Below are 12,761 nucleotides of genomic sequence, written 5' to 3' on the forward strand. Positions count from 1 at the left end.
CGCACGTGGAAAACCTTTCAAAATTCCTTCTCCTGTGAAGAACCTGTGAAAAAAGTCGGTGTCTTTTTTTCTCTTTCCTTTGCGACTTGTTATTTTTTTAATACCCACAATACTCTATATCGAAAATTAGAGGAAAAACGTAATGGGCGGGAATTATGGGTTCTGTTATTTTTCTTTAATGTGAAATATGTTTCTTTTTAATTCAAACTTGAAAGACCTTCTAGTGGTGGAAATTAATCAAAATTGGTTAAAGGTCAATTTCGACTTAAAATAAAAACTGAACAGAACATGGAAACAGTCAGTGCAGCCATATCGTAATGTGCCTTGTTCGTCATAATTTTGCTTTCAATTAGACCGAGGGGACTTTTTCTTGGCAGTGCATTTTTTCCCAACATTTTTATGAATTATTTCCAAACACTGGGTTTGAGAATTCATTTTATCTGTCACTAAATGATGATAATGTGTTCTTGCGTCATATTGTAATGAGAAGGTAAATATTTAATTAATTTTCCTCTCTTTTCAGGAAAAAATCTGTACAACAACGAGCATGTGGCTATCAAAATGGTAAGTTTCTATATATTTTTAATATTATTCTATTGTAAATGCTAATTAATTGTTTAACATGTTGGCAGTGTTCCAGATCGTATCTAATTGATGGGAAAGTGAAACACAAGAATGAAGAATTGTGTTGCGTTGCTTTTATTTGCCTACTTGTGTTAATTTATTAATGTCGAATTCCGAAAACTGTTAACTATATCGCTTCATAAGTATTCGCATTAATTAGTAGGGTTAAAGCGTTTGGATATTGGTCGGATGGAAAGTCTTTCCATAAAAAAGTCTTATTGTGTCTGTTATTGAGTTTTGCTTCTTAAGCGTTGTGTCCAGAATTGTTTTGTTGCTCGTTAATTATTTTTCTCGGGAACCAGACTATCTGACCTTTCACAAATATTTTTTCCGAGGGATTGTGATTTCTTGTCTTATTATCGACTTGTGAGTTCGAAATTTTAAATTTTTATAATATTAATGTCTCCCTAACGTTTTGCGTTTAAATTAAATTCCTCATAGTTAAATAAAGTAATGACATACCCGCGAATGTAAAATTCTTTTAGTCGCATCTGTCGTATTTTTAGATTTCGATTATATCCTTTCTTGTGCCAGTTGGATGGTTTGTTGCGTCTCAATATCGAAAACTACCGCATGGGATTACTAAGATATCTATATCCGTTCCCAGAGTTGCCGCCATGAAGTTAATCTGAATACCGAGCAGGGCAGGTAGGAAGTAGTCTGGCATTGAATCAGCATATTCTCATTTGGCCAATGGTGATGAATTTCCTTTTTCTTTCAAATTTAATGAATGCAAGTATTGATGATGGGCTATCGATATTTTGAAAATTGTTTCATTGGTAATCAGTGTCATTGTTATTAATGCGCTTTTTTAACTCGAGTATTGTGCAGTTGGAATCCTTTTGGGATCGCCGCTTTAGAGATGGCCTCTAGAGTGCCCTATCCAGCACATGCGATGGTATTTATATGTATTTGTCATAACTTAGTGCATACTCTGGGCGTTGGAACCCAGCAAATTGTAATTACTATGCAGGTTTCTGCGGCGTAGACAAGAAGCATTCTACTTTCGCGGTTCCAGTCGTCTCGGTTGACCTAGCTGACAAAATTTTCGTCACCTTACCTCGCATTGAATTAATTTTCCGTTTCAAATAACACGGAAATGGTTGTCCGTCGCGATTATTACGTCCACCAAAAGACGCCCCCAGCACTGATAAAAGGAAAATCTTACTGGGAGTATGCTTTCACCAGCAAAATAAAGGTCTTCCTTTGCAAACTTCTTCATTTATAATTAAATTATCCAGCTGCATTTCATTTGCCGCGGAACATTGCAACCTTGACATTTCCCTTGTCCGTGGCTTCTGTAAATCCGCAATATCTCGGCAAAATCCTAATGGAGTACTAAAATTTTCATTCATTTTAAATTCATTGTGAGTGTCTTAGTAACATTTGATGAGATATCATTGCATGCTACAGTGAGGAAGTTATCGTCAGGTGATCTTCTAACGCAATAGCAAGAGCATTCTGGGTAAAATGTTTGAAGATGAATCGGTTGCGTAATGTTCAGACCTACTCATTTCGAAAACGTAATCACTTTCACATCATTCAACTCACCTTGATCCTATCAGCTTTTAATGTTGTTATTCGCTTCCGTATGACGTCATGAATTCCACTGAATGTTCAAAATTTAAGTTGCCTTCAGCGAATTTAAGTATCAGTTTGATCCGTTTATTTTTTCTCGAGTCTGGGACTAGACACCGTTAAATTATTTTCATAGAATAATGTTCACGTCGGGCAGAAGTGGAGGATTTCCAGGTCGCTGACTTCTGAAGCATTGTGAGTCATTATTTGTAGTGTGCCGGAAGTTACTTTCGTTTTTTTTACCAGTCATTTTTTTATCCTGAGCCGCTAGAAAAAATATGCGATGAGAATCCCCTTTTGTGTCATAGTTTTCATGCAGTTCGATAAACATGCCTACTTATTTCGAAACGCAGCCAAGACTTCGAGGTGTTTCGGCGCGGTATGCACTGAGAAGAGCAATTTTTAAAAATCTTCTTTTATTCCAGTTCAAATTCCAGTAAGTCCTAAGTGGAGAGAAAACTACTCAGCGGCGGTTTATAGACGGGAAAGTCTATCGTATATTCTTTTTGCTTGGTTTAAATTGGCAAATTAATAGCTAGAAATCTTCCCAAATGCTTTCGGCTGACGAATTACATTTTACTTGGTTGGCCTCCGATTGTCCGTGCCTTTGTTATCCGTGTATTTTGGCTTTTTTTTATCGATGAGAATATTCTATGATCAGTGGCGCTGGTAGAGAAAGCCGGGAGTTGTAATGCCTTGAAGAAGCGTAGGAAAGAACTATTCTCGGGTTTTCTGGAATGTTTTTCACATTTTAGTAGTACATTTTCATAATTCTTCGCCGCAACTGCTGCTTTTACTCAGATATACGTATTATATTGAACTTTGCTGTACGCGTTCGTGATCGCGCATCATCCTTCTTGAAAACAGATGAACGTTTTAGCGGACATAGTAATGTGTAGGAGTTAACTGGCAAGTGGAGATACCAGGGCGATTTTACGTTCAACTCCCGTAAGATGGGTTGCCCCATGAATGAACATCTCGCCTGGCTTTACCTTTCGCAACACCATGGTGCACGATATATGCTCGGGCGGAATCTGTGATCAGAATTATCACTCTACTAAGCCAAACATTCTATCATGCTACCAAATGTATCCGTAGCGTTTGTTGGTATGATTTTTTATGAATGTGTTTAAGCTTTGGGAGTGCATTTAAAAATTGAACAGTAAAGCATATTTTGTAAAGCGGATATCATTTCTCTGTTAAATGTTCACTGTGAGTAGGTTTACCGTCCCAAGTGTTCCCAAAGGTTTTTCACTCCCTGCAGTCTTCTGTCGGAGTTTTCTTTGGGTACGTGTAGCTTTCAGTTCGAATTTCGATGGATACATACCGTTTACATTCGTCCGAAAGTGTGTTCCTGGTTCCTAAATGATGCATCGTATCCGTGATATCGTTTTCTTTAACGTTTTTCGATGGATATTTGAAATATTTCATGTAGTGCGTTTTCATTTTGTACGTGGGATTTTCATGAACAAATTTTGCAACTTAAGATTCATTCCCCTACCCTACATACGTCCTATAACAGATTTTGATATGCCAGTAGCCCCCACGATATTTTTCTATGAGTACTTCCACCATACGATAGTGAATTCAATTCTGTACCTTCGAGGGATACTGCTTAATGTGGTTGCCTTCCATGCACGGTGAAATTCACCGCCCCTTGTGGTGCTAGTGACGTCTATCGCCTTGCCCATTCGCTATTCGGTTTCGTTTGAACGTAGGAAGTTTTTTCGTCGTTGTGGCGTTTGGTAAAAAAAGAAAGTGATGATTTGAATATTTATTCAAGATTTTGGATTTGAAGAGTCTTTGAGTCGATAATGTGCAGTTTTCTGCGAAGCTTGATTGGCTACTAATATCTTGTCTCCGTGTTATCCTTTCGTCGCTGTAACTCTCAATTCAGTCTTTTAATCTGGATTTAGTTTTGTGGGTCAGGGTGGCGATCGCCTAATAGCGTGATAAGACGTCATGTTCAACTAATTATTTTTCCTGTGCCTGTAATTTTAATGTTTCCCGGATGGATTTGGTTCTTAAAATAAAACGGTACGTTAGTTGAACTCGAGGCATCCAAAAGTATCACCCGAATTCAAAGCCAGAACCCTCCGGCCAGCAACCAGAAAATACATGGCTACCATTCGGAGCCTTTAAATTCATGTAGTGAATGCTCTTTTCTAATTTTTATTATTATCTATCAAGTCTCGCCCAGGCTGAGTGATTTCTGTAGCACCAGATCTTAATGAACTTCAAGGTGGAGTCGAAATGTTGTGCAGCAGTGAAACTTGAAGCAAGAGAATGGGCACATAGTGGAGGTGTATGAAATGTGACTGTGGAAGGAATGTAAAAGTTGAAATAGACGAAATGGAAAGCAAGCGAATAAATTCTGTGCAAGTTGGGGGAGGTGTGAAAGATGTTGAGATAAATTGAAAGAAGGCAGAGAGTTGGATACAGGATATTTTGAGTGACAATGGCGGTAGAGGTAATAACATTCCTGGAGACGAAATCGTACTCACAAAATTATTGTATTCAGCGCCGCAGAATTCCTATGCAATACTGAATCCCCCTTTTTTCTCTTTAAGTATTAGATATAATATTGCATAAAAAATAGTAGGCATAATTTTGCGCTCGTTTGATAGTGATGATTTTACGTAGTCAACTGATGAACACGGTGACGTAACGTATGAAGATGAATAATCGGTTGTACGAGGGTCATCCGGAAAGTAGTACCCGTTCGTGCCGCATGAAGTGCTGACGACGCGAGTAGCCGCTGGACGAGGTCAGATAGCTTCAGTGGCTTGTCTGCCTTCTCTGAGCCAAGTTGCGTGACGCTAGCATTGCCTGTGTTGTTTCTGTGATTGTTTACAATGTTTAAAAAAATTGAGAACGCCGCCAGTTGTGAAGTGAGGGCAGTGATTAAATTCCTCAATGCAAGAAACGTTCGCCCATGTGATATTCATCGCCAATTAAAGGAGGTGTATGGAGACAATGTAATGGACGAGTCGTCTGTTCGGCGGTGGTGTCGCAACTTCAACATGGGGAGGGGGAACACACACGACGATGAGCGTTCGGGGAGACCGTCTGTCATTACAGACCAACTGGTGAGCTCAGTTGACGAATTCGTGAGGAACGATCGGCGCGTCACAATTGATGACATCTGTGAGCATTTTCCCAATGTTTCTCGAACAATTGTTCATGAAATTGTTAAACACCATCTGCATTATGCAAAAATTTGTGCAAGATGGGTCCCTCGCGTATCTCAATGAGCTGGCGGCGAAGGACTATGCAGCAGGAATACAGAAACTTGTCACACGTTATGACAAATGCCTTAATTTGCTTGGAGATTATGTTGAGAAGTAGTTTAAAGTATCCTCTTTCAAATAAAATTTTTTATGTTTGTTAATATTTACTTTTGTGTCTTTATTTCACGAACGGGTACTACTTTCCGGATGACCCTCGTAGCTTCTGGTTGAGTCTCCATCTGTGTTATTTTGCACTTAGGGGAATCCAAATCTTTTACGACCTCTAAAGGAGCAAGATACTGTCATTTCGTCATTAATTATTTCCTACATTTATTCTAATCTTTTGAAGAAAATATCATTCGGGCGTGTGTAATTATAACGGAACTAGATACATGTTTTGTGCCGCAAGAGTGAATTCATTAGTATTGATTTTCCTTGACGATAGATATTGTGTAATAATTTGAAAATCAAGGGGCCGGAACTAAAAACTTCTGTATAAGTAAGTAGGAAGACGAATAATGTATAAGTAATCGAGAAAGGGCTAAAATATTAATGGCCCTTCTAAGATACCTGGGATAGGGCTCTTTGAAAAACGACAAAATCTAGATTGTTTTTGATATCTCGAAATTGGAAATCGTGGTTCAATGAATTCTCAATTGATTGCGTTTAGTTTTTCATTATTAAAAGAAATTATTTCTCTAAACTTGACTTTGTTCGCAACTCGATATGATGGAATGTGAAATAATCGTAAGTGACGTTATTTCTATAGGGGAAGTTGCTTATTTTAATTTAATCCGGTTTTCACCTTATAATGATAGGATAATCAGTAAAGCATCACCATATTATTATTGCCCATGTGTCTACTGGACCTATTCCCTAAAAGGTACGTTATTTATTTATTTTTTGTCGAATACCATGGACGTAATTTTGCTACAACTTCTATGGGTAAAAAACTCTTTTCTTAGAATATTTATTCATATTTTTCATCTCATCACCTTCCATTAATGCTGGTGGCAACTTGAAAGTCAACATATTAAAAGTAGACCAGTTATAGAAGTGGAAAATTCGTACTCATTCCTTTGCGAAGAAAGATCGTTGATGTATATGGTATCATACGTGACTAGAACCAAGTGTCACGTTTTGTCTTGACGCCATGGAAAAGTTAGCATAATACAATTATTCAGTTTTCTTTGTGGTCATTAGCTGACTCACTCCTATCCATTACTGATTGACCGTGACGAAATACTCCGCTTAAGGAAAAAGAGACGAATGATTGCGCATCTGGTAAGTAGATAATGATTGTTGATTTAATGCAGGCTTAGGTGGCGAAGAATGTTGCGGTAAATGGATTACCATCTTTTCTAGCTTCATATCTAGTCTCGTTGTTTCACGATTATTGGCAGGTAATATAGGAAAAATGTATTGTCGACATCATGACCTACAACCTCTCCGAGTTACAATCAATTGGCAAAAATGTTTCTACATTTTTTCCCTCCCAATTAAAGTCGCGATCCTTTTTCAACAACGCATTGCTATCTTTAGGTGTATTTTGTCGAAATTCGATGATGATAGTTTTTTTTACTGGCAATGGATATTTCGATGTTAATTTTGAGTAAAACCATTGTGAGCACTGAATAAAAACATTTCTTCAGTGATCATGAATTTTCGCTAAGTTGAGCTTGAAACCATCGAATTCAATAGCATTGTGAGCACCATTTCGGTGAACATTTCGTGTATTTCACTTCGGTAGAGTTTGTGGCAGTTGCAATATTTAACTTTTGTTTTTGCACCCTACAATAATGTAGTGCCGTTTGCGTAGAAGCACTTGGTTTTTTCCTATTTTTTAATTGACCACCACTTAAGCGTTCAGTTACGATTAATTAAACACACTCGTGGTGATTCTACCAACGCACATTTCATTTTTTTTTCATTAGCGCGTATTTGTGAATCGAATTATCATATGGATCGCTGACTTCGCCGAAGTGTAAGAATATCTCGGCCAGATGCTTCGCTAAGAAAAGCCAATGCAAATGAAAATCAATGACCAAAACAAGCCCTTCCTGATATGTAGATCACCTCTTGCACCGACAACAATTTTTCGAAAGCATGCGTAATCGTTTTATACATTATTATAAATAATGAGGTTCTTTCTTTTTATTTGCAATTTTTATAAAAAGATACCATCGCCGGTAGTAGTCCGCCCTTCTTAGAAGTGTATTAAAAAAAAGAAGTAGAGAACGAGTGCTAGTCAATTTCGAATATGTATTGTCTAATGAGTGTTAGTCAATTTCAGAGACTTTGGCCCTGACTTTCCTCCTTAACTACCATAGTTCAAACCTCAGGGGATTTTTCATTTCTATTTCCGATCGCTTTTTGTATGTCGAGTATCGGGAACTTACTTTGATATGTCTTAAGTTACCCTGTGACCACATCAGTATTTTTCGCCAACTGCAGGCTGTGATCAACGGCGGATTTTCTCTCTCAGTCTCCTCTTCCGCTCCCTAAAACCGTGTACTCCTGAATAAACCACTGACTCCCAATTGCAAAAGAATACCTCAGCATCTCGACCACCAACGTAAGCATCAAAATTACGCTTTCACCCAAATCTATCACATTCGTTTTCATGTTACATCGCTCTCCGTGGCGACTGTCCATTCTGAGTCCTCTGCTGCGAGCCTCCAAAATTGATTTCCGATCGTCCTCCCGTCAATTCGAGCACACCAGTCATTCGCTCTTTTAGTCGGCGACGGCTAGCTCATCCTCCCACCCTTTTCCGGCGCCCGCTTTGCATCTGAATTGCGTGGGGACGTGTGAAAACGAAAGAGTCATTCCCGCTGGATCCTCTGGGTCAAGCGATGTCTATTGATTGTGTATTGAGTTCGGTTGGGTGCGGGGAAATTTCGTTTGTGTGGGGGAGGAGAGTGATAGAGATTGGGGGGGGGGGTCGAGTGGTGATGGCGGCCTTACTGGCACATTGCTCCCACGCCGTCCCCCTCTTCCTTAATTCCCGGAGGTCCAGGTTTTTCGACGCCTGGCAGGCGACCGCCATAGGCGCGGCGGCGGGGTACGGAGTCGATAAACCGAGGGAGAGGAGCGAAGAACAAGGGAGAAAAAATTAAAGGCAAAAGCAAGCACAATGGGCTCGTGTGGGGAAGCCGTCTTAGCCGCCAGACCCGTCGGCCAGTCCTCTCCCCCTCCTCCAAACTCCCTTTATCTTCGCCTTTCTCCCTCACACCTCCCGAGACATCAACCCCACCCACCGGTGCAAGCAAACGCACGTCAACTACGCATGTGCCGTGGCCTAGTGAATTTGTTAGAGGGGAAGGGAGCGAGGAGGCGGACGTGACCCCACCCTGCCAAGCTGTTCCCATTCTCTTGCCGTCGCCCCCTGAGAGATAGATCCCAGTACTCCTTGCAACCCCCTGGCACTTGGCTCGGAGAAGAAGACTGGAAGTCTCGGGCCGCCGAGGCCGAGTGACCGAAATTAGAGAAAAAAATTTTGAAACCTTCCAATAATTTTGTCGTTAGTTCCCGGGTCCCATCATTATATCCCACCCCATCACTGTTTGTTGTCCATTTTCGCGTTTCTCATATTTTTAGATATAGATAAATTAATCCTTGGGATATGTCTGTGAGTTCCTATGTGAACTGCTGTCATTTGTCCGTCAGTGTTTTCGTTAGGCTTTGACGCCAAGGACGGAAAACGTAAAAACCTATCATAATGATCTTCTATAAAGCTGTGGAGGTGGAAAGACTTAGGATATGTAATCTTTGGCAAACAAATGAAGAATAATATAATAATGCAGGAATTTTACTCAAAAGACTATTGAAAATAAAGTATACTAAAGAACTATGAAAAATATTATGTCAATCGGTGTATTCTAATGGAAAGTCATATAAGGATTAACAGTAGGAATTTCATTCGCTAAATGTGGTGGTGTTGTCAAAGAGACCCAATAAATTCACATTCTTCTGTCGGCGATTGCAGAACACGGTCTGTGCGGAACGTCTAACTAGATTGAATTCGAAATTGCGTGAGTCATGGCAAGAGAGGGCTGATATATCTCTAGAACGATTTAGGAGGCTATTGAATTTAGTAAGAAGCACAACAAAGAAGACGGATACTGGTTTTACAAGTATTGGAATCGTGTCGTCAACCGTAAGAAAATAGAAAAGTCAATGATTCCCAACAGTTGACAAGGAAACGGGCCAATTTCAGAATTGGTTACCCTCCCAGGTAGAATCTGATATCACTTTTAATTTGGTTTTAATCTAGAATATCTCATTGTTCTTCTGCTGACGAAGGAGCCCCAAATTGTTCTTGAGTTTCACATTTATTTTCCTCTTCGCTTTATGACGAAGTGAGCTTAATGTTTAGCGATAGTAAGTGGCATCAATGGCGAAATATTTCAAAATTATAGACTTTGTAAATACATCCCCAGATCCTCGAGGCGTCAAGTTCGAAACACCTTCATAAGTAGAATTATAGCAAAACTGAAGAGTTATGAAAAATTCGTATTTCCTAGAACGGTACGAAGGGGAAGTACTCAGGCGGCATGTCCTATCAAAAGACCTCTCGAATCAACACGTGCGTAGTTGGCGGACTACGGCTTTCATCGTCCCCCGTGGTTGTTGGATTGGTGAGAAATTTGTGGAGAGTTGGTTGGTCGAGGAAGGGCGGAAAAGCTACCTTCCCCTACGTGCATGTTATGGTCGTTTTTTTCCTTAACTTTTTTCTCCTCCCCTCCAGTCTTGCTTCTCTCCTGCTCATGCTCTCAACCATAGAGCCCCCACGCGGACGTCCGGCGACGGAAAAGCTGGTTTCTCTGCGAGTTGAATTGCGTGTGATTCCGTGGTGTAGGCGCTAGCGGTCAAAAAGATTCCGTCCCTAGTTCCAGTTGTGGAATAAAACCATCTTGCCTTGAAGAAACCCAGTCCATATTTCCTTGTAATTAATGCTCTTTTTGAACGGATATGGACGGTGTTCAGTCGTTCATTGATGTGTACAGGCTACTGTCTGCGTAACGAATTGACAGATCGATGAAATGGAAGAAGTAAAAACCAGGTGAAAACAATGATAGGGAAGTTTTTGTAGCTTTGTAGTACTTTGAGTGCATAGGAGCATTATATAGCATTACCGTATTCCCATTTTATGGATCAATAATAGTCATGGAAAGAGGTATAGGGGGTGGTCCTTGTTCAGTATCGTGCTTGGATAGAATCTCTAAGTGTTGTCGTAGAAAATACGTAATATTTGCTTTAGGCAATCAAAAATAATTTGTGAAGGATTTTAAAGGAAAAAATGATATATTAGTTACTGAAAATGGTATTACTCTGTACTGACGGAGATAATGTTGCATAATTAGAACAAAATTGCAGCCATTGTAACATTATAAGGTGGATATTAATTTAAGATCGTTATGATATGATACACGTTGGGATGTGACTAGATTTCAGCTCCACACGTGGTGTATTTCGTTCTCTGAAAGAATTTGCCATTATTATTGCTATTAATTAATTAATTAATATGTAAATATTAGCTGACACATTTTATTCGCAAATGATCAAATATATAATGATTACAAGCACATTTTGCCTTATTTGAGTTGAACTTTTTAAGCTTCTGCTCGAAGTTACGCAGAAGGGAAGAAAGAAATAATTTAAGGGAAATAAAAAGAAGTTTTAGAAGTAAGTTGCTGTTAGGGTGCGTGCAATACCCACCTTAAAATAGGTAGAACGCCTGTAATGAATACACGGACTTTCTGTTCACCCTATAACTTGGTGTAAAATATTGCGCCTTTTCAGCTGGAGACGACATGTTTAGAAAGTTCTACTCATTAAATGCAATGTCTGCAAACACAACTCTGGTTGATTTATTATTACAAGAAGATGACCGGAAAATACCAAGATATTTAATCATCAGTATTTATTTATATCTACTAATTTATTTACTAGTTGAAGTGGACGTTTACCTGTGTGAAATTAAATTAATATGAATGTTTTAGGTTGATAGTAGAGTGTGTTCCTTAAGATCTCATGTTAAAACCTCAGTGTTAGTGGAACAATATCACAAAATGTAGATCAGGAAGCTCATGTTTTTAATCTTCCCAGTTGTTAAAATGTGCTTCTGAGATGCCATTTTGAAAATTTCAAAAGATCTGGAATGAGCGACTCTTAAGGCCAGAGCCACCTTAAGGTCCAGCCAGATAGGCACAGGGAGCACTGCGGCATTGCAAGCGAAGCCGTTCGGCGTCATCCCCAAATTACGCCTTTCATGTAATGCCAAGGTCGACCCGAGTTACGGCGGAGTCGGCGGCCCAAGGCGAGCTCAATGCCGGCAAAGTTGGATACGTGTTTGCGAGGGGGAAACTAGGGAGAGACTCGAAAGGTAGTCGGAACGCGGACTGAATTGCTTGAAAGTGTTAGTTATTAGGAGGAGGCACCGACAACTGCGCTGACTTCAATTATAAGGCTTAATTAGGTAATATGGCCGGGGCTGGATTTTCGGTTGAACTCAGTGGCTGTGATGATTATTGTGTTAGTAGTAGTCCACCGGCTTAGGATAGGTTTTGATCGACTCTGACTATACACACTGCTGTAATCCTAAGCTCGGACTAACATGACTCAAAATATCCTTAAACCCGATAGTATCTATAAAGATGACTCATTCTTTAGCCCTGCATCCTCCCCTGCATAACTATTCAGCATTCCATTACCTCTTTTTTTCTTTCTCTCTCCTCTCTCCTACTTATCTTTTTGACCATCTTTTTTGATCTCTCGCTCTCTCTCTCATTCCCCACCATGTCTAGAAAGTTGTCGTTTGTTTTCCTTTCCGTTCATTTTATTTTCTCCATTCTCCTCAACACCCACATCTCCAAGGCCTCCAATTTATATCCTTATACTCTTGCCTCAATTGACAAGATTCAAAACTATACAAAACTACCCTCTGTATTAAAATTGTTACTATTTTTTTCTTGACGTCTTTATTTAAGATGCCTGCCAGCAATTCCTAAATCTTGGTTACGCTTCTTAACGCAATTTTTCTTGTCTCCACCACTCTGCCCACCCTTAGCCAAAATAATTTCAATGGTGAAAGCCTTTTAAAATAATTGCATATTTTTCCAAGTGATGAGTTTTGGTCAGCTCCTCCTTCGATGCAGTTTTTATCTCGTCTATCGTAGCGCAGCGTCGTTCTTTTCATGGGCCTCTTCAGTTTCGGGAACAAGAAAAAGTTACTGGAGGCCAGATCTGGGGAATGCGGTGGCTGCCGCATCTTTAGTGTGTTGTTTTTGACCAAAAATTCGTTTACAAGTAACGATGTGTGAGCAG

At 39.6% G+C, this 12,761-nt stretch overlaps 1 protein-coding gene across 4 annotated transcripts in view; it reads left to right on the plus strand.

Annotated features, from left to right (window-relative positions):
* gish (casein kinase I gish) overlaps positions 1 to 12,761 on the plus strand; it is a 234,307-nt gene that overhangs the window by 105,607 nt on the left and 115,939 nt on the right. For all 4 annotated transcript variants that reach the window (XM_071594304.1, XM_071594305.1, XM_071594306.1 and 1 more), the window contains exon 2: positions 524 to 564. In XM_071594304.1, the coding sequence (XP_071450405.1) occupies positions 524 to 564 (41 nt within the window). The remainder of the gene's footprint in view (positions 1 to 523; positions 565 to 12,761) is intronic.

This window comes from Hetaerina americana, unplaced genomic scaffold, assembly GCF_022747635.1.
Source record: "Hetaerina americana unplaced genomic scaffold, ioHetAmer1.1.p SCAF_6, whole genome shotgun sequence".
Classification (NCBI taxonomy): Eukaryota; Metazoa; Arthropoda; class Insecta; order Odonata; family Calopterygidae; genus Hetaerina; species Hetaerina americana.